This window comes from Diplotaxodon limnothrissa, linkage group LG5 (assembly GCF_057381915.1).
Source record: "Diplotaxodon limnothrissa isolate DT_005_m linkage group LG5, D_limnothrissa_male_GT1.1, whole genome shotgun sequence".
In the NCBI taxonomy this organism is placed as follows: Eukaryota; Metazoa; Chordata; class Actinopteri; order Cichliformes; family Cichlidae; genus Diplotaxodon; species Diplotaxodon limnothrissa.
In genome coordinates this window covers 40,153,883-40,167,287 of record NC_140600.1, presented here as the reverse complement: position 1 = coordinate 40,167,287, position 13,405 = coordinate 40,153,883, and the positions used below count along the sequence as shown (strand labels likewise).

The window sequence follows — 13,405 nt, the reverse complement described above, 5'->3', positions numbered from 1 at the left end:
GGATTGAGCCACTGCCCTTCTGATTGGTAGATGACCTGCTCTACCTCCTGACCTGCGAGCTACCTTCACTTTACTCTTGTCCACTTCACGGGTTTAAGGCTGTTGACCAGCAGCAACAAGCTGACTGTGTGTGCTCAGCATGAACGTTCATAAAAAGCACCAAACGCTGGTTTAGATGTGGTTCACTGACTATCTGCACGTACACGGTGCTAAATAGGAGAATGTGAGCGGGAGGAGCCCGAGCACAGCCAGACAGTGTGTTTTTCCCATTGACACAGTGAGAGTATATATATTCCCTCTTTCTGCCTCACTTGACTCTTCCTCCACTTTGCCTCTCTCGGCATCCATCAGCGAGTGTTAGCCAGTCATTCAGTCTGTCACACATCAGCTGCTTAGAGCTGCCGTCGGCTCTGTCTGCGCGCGCACACACACACACACACACACACACACACACACTAACTAATATGAGGACAACAAATTCAAGCGAACCCTTTACATCCACTGGGTGTCAGGGATGATTAACAGGAAACAGGCTCTGGGTCTTCACAGTGCTTCATTTTAAATGTCTGACATCCTGTCAGCAGCTGGATCACTTTAAATAACTTTATTAACTTCAGTTTAAAAAGTGATTTTTTTTAAACAAGTGAATGCATCACTGTTCAAACGAACTCCAGTTTACATTTCCCTGCACGAATCATTCATATTCATAGTGTGCATACTGAGACGGCAACGTTCACATGGCCGGACGGACGTTTCTGGACCGTCACTAACACGTCAGCTTTTTGGAGCCATGAATGACCTGATATCTGCCAATCAGTATTCAGCAACATCCAAATGAAATCCTTGAATTTCACTCCCTGAAACTGGAGCTCAGACTTCTGAGATTGTCTCTTAGTACCGTTAACTCCACAGCAGCCATATTATTGATCAGATAATTGGATTAAAAATGCTCCAGAAGGTCCAGAGGTCCAGCTCAGGGACTCCAGTAACTGAGGGAGGCTAGCAGCTACTGCCGCCTGTGTCTGCTCTGAAGTTCAGGGTTTTAACGCAGGAGACTTTGGGCACTGACTCACTGCTGGAGCCTCGAGTGGACGTTAGAGGAACTGCAGTTTTTGGCACTAGTGCCTTGGCTCAGTTTTGCAGCTCTAGAGGTTGCTCCTTGGCCGGTGACTGAGAGGTCGAGCAAACTACAGTATAAACCTGCAGATGGCACTTCGCTCTCTCGATATTTTTGTCCTCGTCAGTGCTTCTGAAAAAGGCTGATGTGTAGCTGCTATCAGCCTGCTGTGATCTGTTTATCAAGAGAAGATCTTTAATATCTGCTTGTGAATACAAAGATGTGCCAAAGGAGCAAAGGAGCAGCAGGTTCATTCAAAGCAGTAATTATTAGTGAGGAGGGTTAAAGATGAGATGTTTCTGCACCTGGATAATAGTCTGTGATGAGGGCCGGCGTTAGTAAAGAAATAACACTATCTTTATCCATGCCTCATTGCCTAACAGGAGACTTGATTTCTCCTGAGGAATTCACACAGTCGTGTTCAGTCACACTGGCCTCTCTGTGGCTTCAGCTCGAGAAAAGAAAAACAGCAGCGCGAGGTCATTTCTTTCCCGGAAACTCTCCATCTCCATTCTGACAAGATAATCAACACCTCCGCAGGTGCCGTCACCTTCCAGGTTTAAATGAAGTCGCAGTTTCGAGGCCTCTCGGGGCCTCCATTCATGCCTTTGTGTGCCGTTAGCGTGGACAGACTCGTGCAGAGAAACGCATCAGACGTGCAGCCCCGCTCGTGTGCGTTGACGACTGGCCGGAGAGAATAAGACGCACAAAAGCACACAGCAGAGAGGAGCTTAAGACCCGGCGCATGCAAGTGTGTGATATGTTTGTGAGTCACTGAGCAGAGCCAAGCAGAGCAGCTTAATGACATCCTATAGCTCACAGTTAGCGATTTAACAACAGCAGTCTCCCCCCTCTCTCCTTCAGTAAACCTCTCCAAATTACAGGGGCAGCAGGGAATCGCCCAAAAATAGCCCTCGCCCTGTCCTCGTCCTCCCCTGCGCTTCGGCTTCAAGCTGATTTTACCCACCAGCTCTTACACAAAGCTGCTCGCTGGGGAACACGGCATCCTGTGAAAACCACACATTTCCAGAGCAACCAACCTTAGAGACGGAGCAAAAAACAAACCTCGTCTCCCCAGTCGTCCCGCGCTCATCCTTCCCGTCACGTCATTTTTATTTACATTGAAGATCAAATATGAGCAATATTTTAAGTACTTAGTTCGTGAGTTAGGTGTTATCAGTGGTTCGGGCACCGTACCAGACAGGAGGCTTTCCACTCCCCAATCATTCGACGTCTTCATTTAGTCCAGAGTTTTGGCATGAAAGAAGGAAATCCCAGGATCATCTCATTCCTGAAAATAACAGCAGGTCTTTAGCCACCAGTATACTCACCGTGCTGGTCACCTCATCACTGCCACATTCATTAAGGTTCGGCATTATGGCGCAGGTAGTATTCGCCTGAACGACAGGCATCGTCAACACTTTCACATCAAGGTTCAAGGTTCTTCATCAGTGCAGATATAAGAGGAGGAGACGTCAAAGCCACATGCAAAGAAATTGCTTTGTTTCAAGTTGAGGCGTGCGTGACCGCCAGAACCATGGTTTGCATCCACTTTGTTGTTCACTGCTTCTACCAGGAGCTGCATGAGCTGCTTGGCGGGCTGTCGGCGAGCTGAAGCATTCATGTAAATTCTCCATGTTATCCATAATGCCAGAATTCTTGGATTTACTTTTGGCATGGAAGACATGACCAAAGAGCCTCGCAGGATGAAGGCCAAGTAATGACAAACATGAAAATAACACAAACCAAACAGAAAACATAAGGTGTATTATCCAGTGTGAAAAGCCGTCTCCGAATCTGACGAGGAGGTTTATGTAATAGACACGGGCGTCTCCGTCACCTTCAGACGAGCAGATGGTCTCGAGTTTCTGGTGTGAAGAGCTAGACTTTAATCTAGACGAAGCTAAGCAGCTGGTTTTTAGGTCCAAGTCTACAAGTGCTGAAAGCTACAAAGAACAAAATGCAGTGATTTTAGTTCTTACTAAGTGAGTCATCACATCACTGAAGGCTGTCACAGAGCGTGCGAGTGTAGAGCCTGGCTCCACTCGAGGTTGTTAAAAGGGGGTTTTTCCTTCCCACTGTCGCCAAGTGCTTGTTCATAACCATAGTCTGATGGTTGGGGTTTTCTCTGCATTATTGTCTTTACCTCACAGTGTAAAGCACCATAGGCCAACTATCTGGTCGTTAAGTGATGACGCGACGAATCCTACTTGCGGGCCTAAAGTAGTCTGCGTTTAATATGGCTTTTGTGTTGTTAACATGTTTAATGTTTTGTATTTTCTTCTATTTAATCTCAAAAAGCTCCTAAAACAGTCAGTGATCACTGTTGACCTCCCTCGGCTTTTATTACCGCTAATCATTTATTTAAGCTCAGTTTTTAAAACCTTACGATGTAACTACAGCCCAGCCCATGCAGCAGTATATGAATGACTAACCTCGTATTGTGGATGGATTATCTCAGTTGTTCTCCTGGCTGAAGTTTGGTCCTTTTACAGCATCCTGCCATGCGATTACATTTGTTCCTGACCACCGACAACACTCACGTTAACTTTTATCGAGTGGAAAAAAAGTTAGCTTGTTTATATTATGCTAACATAGCTGTGTCGCTAGCGGTCACGTAGCACATCATTATATACCAGCTAGCCCAACTTCAGTAACCCTACAAACGTCACTGCTGTTTAGTTTTCTGTCTTCATTTATGCTGGAAGTGATAACAGAGCTGTACGTTTGAATTTGTTTCCAAAACCCCGCAGTCAGGACATGCTATATTGTATTTAGATAGAAGCTAGCGAGCTAACTCCCTGCTAACTTCTAACTTCGTTAAATGTCATACATTCCGTTTTCATGGATGCCTGGATGTTAAACTCAATTGTTACACCTGGTAGAGCAGAACGCTGATCATTTTATTAAAGATGAAAGACTTTAGACAGTTTTTAACTCTCAGTAATGCCATAGTGATCGTTTGATATATGGACCTGCAGCGGAGTTTAGGTCCAGACACGGCTAGTGACGTCAGACTTAACGACCGGATTGTTGTTGGTGCTATATAATAAAAACTGAATTTAAGCTAAACTCAAGGGAAGCAGGCTGATAGCAACTCTCAGGTTAGCCAGCAAAATAAAAAAAAACCTGAGCTAGAAAAAGTGCTACAGTCTCACCAATAAGAAACTTTTTGCAGTTTTTCAAAATAAAAGTGAAAATTTTCTGCGTGTCTTCATGCTGACTGATGACCCCTGATGTACGAACATATTTAACCAGTATTCAGTGAGTCTGTGCACAGACGTCTTCATCCACAGGTAGTCACGCACCTGTATGACTTTAAACTGTGTTAATACTTGTTCAGCAATCAGAGATGGAGACATTTAAAGGTTAGTGTGTGTGTACATCTTTGTTTCCCTGGATATCTGCCAGTCTGCTGGTGGTGACTCACAGGAGGACGGTAATTATTCAATGAGCACGTTTGTGAGGTCAAACAGCAGCTAAGAGGGATCTCATGCAAATGGTTGTAACCCGGTTGTCATTGGCCAGCACTTTGTTTGTCAGTGTCTCTAATGCGCACGCACACAGACACACACTTAAATTATCAAAGACCTTTCTGAGAATACCTCTCTACAGTGCAGATCTACTCACTCTTTCGTGCACAGAGGAACAGAAAGAGGCCGTTACAGGGAGGCAATAAAGCAACGAATGAGATGAAGGCAAAAAGTGACTAAAGGGAAGCTCGGGGTCGTTGGTGGATTAAAGTGAGAAGCCGAGAGCAGCGATGAGTCATGCTTTAAAAAGAAGAGGATGGTGGTGGCTCAGCAGAGAGAGGAGCTTCTGTCCACATGTCAAACAGAGGGCTGCTTTAATCCGAGGCATTAAAGGAGATGCTCCTGATGGTTCATCAGTGCTTCAAGTAATAACCCAAACTTTAAATTACATAGAAATGCATCCCATATCAATTCTGCCCATTTTCAGTGAGCTGATACAAGTGATGCTTTTAAAGAATAATTGTTCCCAGTTGAGTCTGCAGCAACAACAGACCTTATTTTTCAGACAGCATTTCTCCATTTCATAGATTGACCAGAATCGCGTCTTATGGCTTTAGCTGGTTTTGAAGATGCGCTCTGGAACGGGAGGAACACGACAGGAAACGCTCCTTCGCGTGCCGCCGTCGTTCCCGTCAAAACGAGTTCGCTGAAGTCAGGACTTCAGAAGAAACTTCCTGTCATAACAAGTCATTAACCTGAAATGACACATATACATAATCTGTAATATATGAGCAAACAATTCACTGCAGATGATAAAGTTAATCAATTATACATCTTCTGCTGTGATCAATTTCAGGCCAATCAGCTGTGCCGAGGGTTAATTGGCTCATTCTTTACCAGTTTCCACAGTGGGCATCATATTGGTGTTATGTTTTTAATTGGATGACACCAACAGCCTGCACGCTGACATTAGTCTTCATTATCTCCTTTGCATAACTTTTATATCCTCCAAATACGCCTGACCTCGTCTGCTCCTCATTTTTAGAGCTGAAAGAGAAAATATCAGCAGGAAGAACAAGTCTTTAAAATGCTTTGTCTAAAAATATTCAGAGCCAGGCTTTGGTTTGATCTTTTTTATCTGTTCCTTAAAAGGAAGCAGGTGATCTGGGATTGTCACAGGTCCGGGGAGCTTCTGTTTAATGGCTCAGAGGAACTTTATAGATACTTTACACGAGAGTTGAAGAAAGAAGTGATGGCAAAGTTTTCACATTTGTGAAATGTGAGTCCTCTTTACTTACTGAGGGTAGCGCTCGTTGTTCATCTGTTCAGAGCTGCACTTTTACCTAGCCAGCCGTGTTTCCTCCTCTGGAACAAACTTTTATAGCTGGAAACCCCCCCGTCTGTTCCAGCCCTGACCTCTCAGTCCTCGTCTTATAATTAGGATAAACAAGTCTTGTAATTACAAAATCTTTCAGTTACCTCCCAACTTTTTTTGCCTTCTTAACTGCAAAAATGCATCAGACAGAACAGTTTCATTTCTTATAAATTTAGCTCCAGATGCATAGCTGGCACCGTGCAGACATGCTGCCACCTGACAAGCCTGCCGTCTTAAAAAAAAATAATGAGACACATTTACTGACACAGAGGTGAGCTCAGTAACTACCTGTCTGTGGTTGCTGTGACACCTACTGTGTGACAAACCCCCGCTGAGACCAGGATAGCTCACACCGGGACCCTCGCCCAGCTCACGGCAGGCAGATGAGTCAGAGTTCACCGCCTGGTGCTGTCCCATATTATTAGACACCAGCAGATAACAAGATGGAAGGATGGAAAATAAACTGAAGGCAGAGAACGAAGGCTGGAGGTTCATGTGGGGAAGTTAGAAGGTCTACGAGCCGTGAGTTTTTTAACCCGTCACACCAGATGTAAAGGCAGACTGAGGGTCTGACAGCAAGTGCAGGGAAACAAAAAACAGACCTCAAACTGGTAAGTAAGCTGAGCTTCCAGTTACATGCTGTCAACAAGTGAGAAAATCATCACATTAAGGCTCACAGACAACCAAGTGCTTTGAAAGTCTTTGCATTTGCCACCGTCAGAGTTCACTGAAGCCACGGTCCACCTGTAAAAGCCTCTAATCCTCTCCGTGTCTCCCTCCTCACAGCTGATTGGCTCAATCATCGGCCGCCAGGGCACCAAGATAAACGAGATCCGGCAGGTATCGGGGGCTCAGATCAAGATCGGCAGTCAGATCGACAGCACCAGCGACCGCCACGTCACCATCAGCGGCACGCCGATCGCCATCAACCTGGCTCAGTATTTAATCACTTCATGGTAAGCATCCGGAGGAAGAGGCGGGTATGAGAAGCAACGAGTGCTGCAGGAGAGCACGAGGCTGTAGACAAACGCCTCACATTAGACCGCTCCTTCTTCCCCAAATCAGCACTTTGATTCGCTGCTTTATTAACAGCAGCTGTAGGTACAAGAGTCAGGCTGTTGTCACGCCACAGAGAGAGGTGTGTCATTATATACCTTAATGTTTGGTGGGTAAATGGCAAAAGGCGAGCAGCACTCTCACAGGAAGTGCAGCAGTCGAGCAAATGTAAATGAGTTTGATCCTCTCGCCAGTTAGAGCAGCGTCGCAGTGTTCTCTCCTCCTCTGCCGTGCATGCACCGTCAGGTACATCTGCAGGATGCATCACATGACAATTACTGCCTGATAAGAAAGAAATCGAGCTCTATATCGAACGCAGCGGACACGTCGGTCTCGCCTTCTCCTCGCCATTTAATCAGAAATATAAGCGACATGTGGTACGCACCGCCAGCTCGCTTTAATACAAGTAACCACCAGCATGAATATGCAAATTGGTCATTGGACTCTGGATGAAATTGATATTTGACTTACCACTCAGCCTGCCACCGACAGCGGGGAGAATAGGCAAGTGACACACACATAAATACTGACAGCTCACACACACACACACACACACACGCGCACGCACGCACGGGTCAGCCTCGGTCAGTCTGAAATGTCAGGTCAGAGAAGGTGAGAGCAGTCGCTGGAGAATCCCTGACAAATTTGCTCTTTTCTATTATTTCTTTAATCGGTTACACACGGACACGGCGATCTGCCCGAGCTCATCCAATCTCCGTCCTCCTTCAGCCGGTCGCTCGCAGGTTGACGGGAAAAAGATGGAACTCAGACTCCGGCTTCTCTGTGGAGCTTTTCTTCCAACACAACCCGCACCTTTATAAGCCGTCGTCTCCCACCTGAGCAGTTCCTGCGCTTCTTTTTTGGAGTTTTCTTCTGTAGAAGAATTCTGAAGCTTTATGGTAAACCTGAGTTTCTCCAGTCTGTGGGAGAAACGCATCTTTGTGCTTTCACGGGACAGGGAGGGGGGGATGTGGAGCTCCTTGAACAGTTAACCAGGTCAGGATCACGTTCACCTCCTGCGTTTATTTAAATTGCTGCATCACATGGAAAAGCTGTAGATTGCACTGCGCGACGCGGTCACGGCGCTCCACCCTACGTCTTTGTTTTGTGCTGAACGGAGGATGATCGCTCTGATGTGAACGGGACTCGATCGCTCACGCCTTGGAGCGCGCTCCCTATGGACCTCTTATGCAATCAGAAAACCCGCCGAACATGAACCCAACGAGACACAACAAGTGTTTCCGTCCCTATGTTCAGTCAGCTGATGCTTTCAAGATGGCTGCCAGCAAATAATGAAGCCTTATTCAAATATTAACAAACGCAGAGATACAAACTTTGATGCTTACATTACAGTATATCTGAATATTGTCTTTATGAGCAGTAAAACCTTGGCAGGAGGGAGAACAAAATATTTCATATCCTCCAAGGTTCCTTAGATATGAAATGGATTCTTTAAAAAAACCAAAGTAGTTAAACTGACAGATATTGTGGAACGTCCCATAAACTAAAAGACAGTACACATGAACTCAAAAGGAGTCCAAACCGCAAAAGAAGCACGTATTCTCGGAAAAGTGGTTGCAGGAGGTGAGCTGGCTTCAAACAAATGATGAACGCACAGAGATGTGGTGCAGAATGTGCCGTGAAAATCCCACTCTAGCGGACAAAAACAGTGCCTTTTATATGTACTCAAACATGCTTCTTATCTGGTGCGTGTCTTTTATTTTGACACCTGTGGATCACTTATGTGCACCCCTGTCTATACAGATAGCCGGCTGCATCCCAGAAACATCAGCCTGTCAGACTGTGTGAATCCAGCAATATAGACATATATGTCTATATATACTGTATTTTCCGCACTATAAGGCGCACTTAAAATCCTTTAATTTTCTCAAAAATCGACAGTGTGCCTTATAATCCGGTGTGCCTTATGTATGAACTCTGGTTGTACTTACTGACCTTGAAACCGATTTTATGTGCTACACGGCGCTCAGAAATCTGTCAAAAATGTTTTAGTACGACTTTGGTAAGCTACGAAGCCGCACCGCTTGATGGATTGTTGGAGCATTACAGAGTTAAAAACTGTCTAAATTCTTTCATCTTTAATAAAATGATCAGCGTTGCTGCTTTACCAGGTGTAACAATGAAGTTTAACATCCAGGCATCCATGAAAACAGGATTTATTACATTTAACAGAGTTAGAAGTTAGCAGGAAGTTAGCTCACTAGTTTCCACCTAAACATGATATAGCATGTTCTGACTGAGAGATTTCTGAAACATTAAAACGTACAGCTCTGCTATCACTTCCAACATAAATGAAGACAGAAAACTAAACAGCAGTGATGTTTGTAGGGTTACTGAAGTTGGACTAGCTGGTATATAATGATGTGCTACGTGGTGGCTAGCTAACAGCTATGTTAGCATAAACACAGTAAAGCTGGAGGATGAACGCTAACTTTTTTCCACTCGATAAAAGTTAACGTGAAGGTTCCTGATGGTTGGGGACAAATGCAATCGCATGGCAGGATGCTGTAAATGGCCCAACCTTCAGTCAGGAGAACAACTGAGATAATCCATCCACAATACGAGGTTAGTCATTAATATACTGCAACAATATGGGAACAGAGCAGCCGTGAGAGAATTCAACATTAATGAATCAATGGTACAGAAGTGGAGGAAGCAAGAAGAATGAGCTGAGTAAAGTTTGACTTATCTGACTGTTTTGTTTCGCTTAATGTGCCTTATGGTCTGAAAAATACGGTATATAGATATGTGAGGGTATCAGGTACGATCAGAGCTCTGCAGTAAAAAGGTGTGACAGGGGTGCATTTGTCAAATGATCTACCCTCCGATTGTTTCACTTACACAGTAGTGAAGTCACATTGAAACAATGCTTCCTGCACAGCTTGATATTGAGTCTCTGTAACGGACACGGTCACTGCCTGAGTGTGATCAACTTTAAGCTTTTAGAAAGAAAGAAAGAAAGAAAGAAAGTGTACTTTATTGATCCCCGTGGGGAAAATCCCTCTCTGCATTGAACCCATTCACTCAGTGAAGCAGTGGGCAGCCACTGGGCGCCCGGGGAGCAGTGTGTAGGGACGGTACCTTGCTCAGGGGTACCTCAGGGTAGTTGTTCAGGGGAATCGAACCCCCGACCTTCCGATCATGGGGCCACCACTCTACCTACTGAGCTATCCCTGCCCTTTTTATAACGCTGTCAGGTTCTAATCGGGACCACACCATGAGCAACAACCTTTACAGATTGAACTTGTAATTGTACAATATCTGTCGTTGTAACCACTTCTGCAGTGAAATATGTGTAAACATGAATCAGTTTCATATGTGGGCGACGTTAGAGAATATGAAATCACTGCTTTGTTCTGCCTCCTGTGAGGCCTAGCACTACTTTTTAGGTTTCCACTGCATGACTACACTTTTTAAATAACAGAGACACAACAACACACAGAATGGAAAATCCATCCAAGTAAATACAAAGACAGAATGTGTCCGTGAGCACAGACAGATTGTTTACGCCATGAGACCCGGCTGTCTTTTTTGTGGCTGGTCTTGCCGAAGCGAACACGATGCCAAACACAGTCTGAACTCCTGCAGCTGAATCTGCAGTACAAGAGGAGCTAATGTAATGTAACGGGTGTCCGCCTATTAAAAACAGCTGGAGCGTCCTAAAGCGGCAGAGGAGGCCTCTGCGTGTTAAGCAGCTGAAAGTTGTCTCACATCAAGCAAGAACAGGAAACTACAGCCGCTGCTCTCCTGAGGACGCTCAGTGTTGTTAAACGAGGAAGTGATGATGCAACTCAGAGGCAAACATGTTCCTGTCAAACTTTTCTGAATCGAGTTCAAAATGAGCAGTTCTCAGTTTAACATCGACATGTTGCCTTAACTGTAGTGTTTAAATGGGGGGCATCACCTATTGATGGAGCTGTGCATTGAAGGAAGTCTTTCAGAGGATAAGGTCTCAGTGACCTGGGAGTTTTCCTCCCGGTGACATGAACCACTGCTGACTTTCAAACAGGGAGTGTAACATAAGCCTTCAAAAGCAAACTCTTCACAGCATTCTTCGTTTAATAGTACTCGATTCCACTTCATTACTTCGTTTAGTCGTTTAACTGAAAGTGTCACCCATACACCTTCAAGAAACTTTAGAGCAGGGGTCTCAAACTCCAATCCTCGAGGGCCGGTGTCCTGCAACTTTTCCATGTGCCCCTGGTGCAGTACACCTGAATACAATTAGCATGCTGAAGTGGTAACCCCTAACCCTTCTCAAGTAAATGTAAGTTCGTAAGTGTTTGAAAAATGTACTCCTAAAAGTACTTTTATTGCACCGTGTTCATTCACTCATGAGCTGCTGTAACATGAATCAAATGGCTGAATTGCCACCTCAGCATGCAGTCAAGTTCTATAGAGTCTTTCTAGTGACCTACTAATTGTATTCAGGTGTGTTGCAACAGGGACACATGGAAAAGTTGCAGGACACCGGCCCTCGAGGACTGGAGTTTGAGACCCCTGCTTTAGAGTGAGCAGACGTTTTGGCCTTTGTTGGTGTTCCTGTGCACTCGGGAATGTTTAACAGTACGTTTCTAATGCCGGGAACACTCCAGCTTCATGTTTGACCTGCTGTCTGATAGTTTCATGAACACATTTACATTGTGTGTGTGAATGGGTGGACGACTGGGTGTGTAAAGCGCTTTGGGGTTCCTAGGGGGGGGGACTAGTAAAAGCGCTATACAAATACAGGCCATTTACCATTTACATTTAATAACCAGTGAAATAATTGTGTTAAAAGCAGAAAAGCTACAGTTTGAATCACATTTAGAGTCTCAGCTGTGCAAATACATGCGATAACATTCAAACACAAAGACAGGAACAGTTGCCGTGCAGCGTTGCCCCAAGGCAACTACAAGAAAAACTCGAGTATTCAACATGCGAGGAAATAAAAACCTTTAAAAATACTGACACACACACACACACACACACACACTTATTTACAGTTCATGTCATTTTAAATAAGATTTTAAGTGAAAGTCCTGCCTTTGAATCATGCTTGTTAGTGATTCAAACAGCTGATTGGATTATGTTTTCAGCTGGTTGCACTGATTTAGGAAATATGAAGAGGACGCGGGGCTGCGTGCCCGCCCACCTCTCACTGTTTTATGGTGATTGATGCTAAAATGTGCAGAACATTTCTTTTAGTTAAAACATGAGGTGAGAAGCTCCCACAGAGATGAGCACAGACCCGCACAAAGGATTTCTTTCCTGTTTTTGAAGCAGCGTCCTGTCTGACGGAGCGTCCATGCTAATTTTTCTGATGGTTTTGTTCCCTCCTCCCTAAGCCCCCTCCCAAGCCATCACCCCAACTTATACAGCACACCCCCCATCTGTACAGCGAACTCCCCTACAATAATCTGTTGCAACCTCCAGCCAAACACGCCCGTCTTATGATTTGAGTTTTGTCAGATTTCCGTTTGTTCATTTTTACAGATCCTGTTTTTTTTTTGTTTTTTTTTCCCGTTTTTACTCTGATTTTTTTTTAACATGTCTTTTATTTAACCCTCTAACCCTTCTCCATCCAAAATTCCCTCTCCTTGACCCCCTCCCCTCCTCCACCCTCCTTCCCCCCCTTCCCTCCCCTCCACCTCCCCCTCCCCCTCCAGTTTAGAGACCGCCAAATCCACCGCCCAGTCCTCCTCCATGCCGTCTCCCGTTGATCTGACCATGAGCTTCACCCAGCCCTCCCCCCCTGTCTCCGCCTCGTCCTCCTCCTCCTCCCCCCTGGCAGCGATGGGCGCCGCACTGCCCCATGCTCAAATCCTGGGCGCTCCCTACGCCTTCCCCCTCTCCAGCCTCCTGGGAGTGAAATCCATCCCCTACCTGGCACTCTCCACCCCTCCCGCCTCAGCAGCGGCAGCAGCGGCGGCGGCCGCAGCGGCCATCGGGGCTCCAATGCTACCAGCGTCAGTGCAGACGGCAGCGGCGACGGCAGCCGTTCCGGTTCAAGCTCACGCGGCGGCGGCCCTGGCGTCCTACACAGCCAAGATCTCGTCCTCAACCAATGGAATGAAGAAGCCGGAGAGACAGAAGTTTGCGCCGTACTAAACAAAGAGGTAGCTCCTGGCCGGGTTTAGACGTTAAGGGCCGTTTTTGGTTTTTCTTTTAGCACATTACTCATTGACTTGTTTGCCTCTCCACTTCTTCCTCTTCTTCTTCTTTTTTTTTCTGACTGCCTAAAAGAATCAAAGTGGGATCGTTGGAACATGAATGATGTTGAATCATCCATGGAAGGCGTGCACGGCAGCAAACAAGCTTTTCTCTTTGGCTGTGGGGTTAGTGACGTCAAAAGTTTAAAGCTTGCAGTTCAGCTAACCGTGT

General features: G+C 45.6%; 1 protein-coding gene across 1 annotated transcript in view; it reads left to right on the top strand.

Annotated features, from left to right (window-relative positions):
• pcbp4 (poly(rC) binding protein 4) overlaps window positions 1-13,132 on the top strand; it is a 75,333-nt gene extending 62,201 nt beyond the window's left edge. The window contains exons 12-13 of the mRNA XM_085354772.1: window positions 6,752-6,921; window positions 12,691-13,132. Coding sequence (XP_085210898.1) covers window positions 6,752-6,921; window positions 12,691-13,132 — 612 coding nt within the window. The remainder of the gene's footprint in view (window positions 1-6,751; window positions 6,922-12,690) is intronic.
• Window positions 13,133-13,405: the final 273 nt, after the last annotated feature.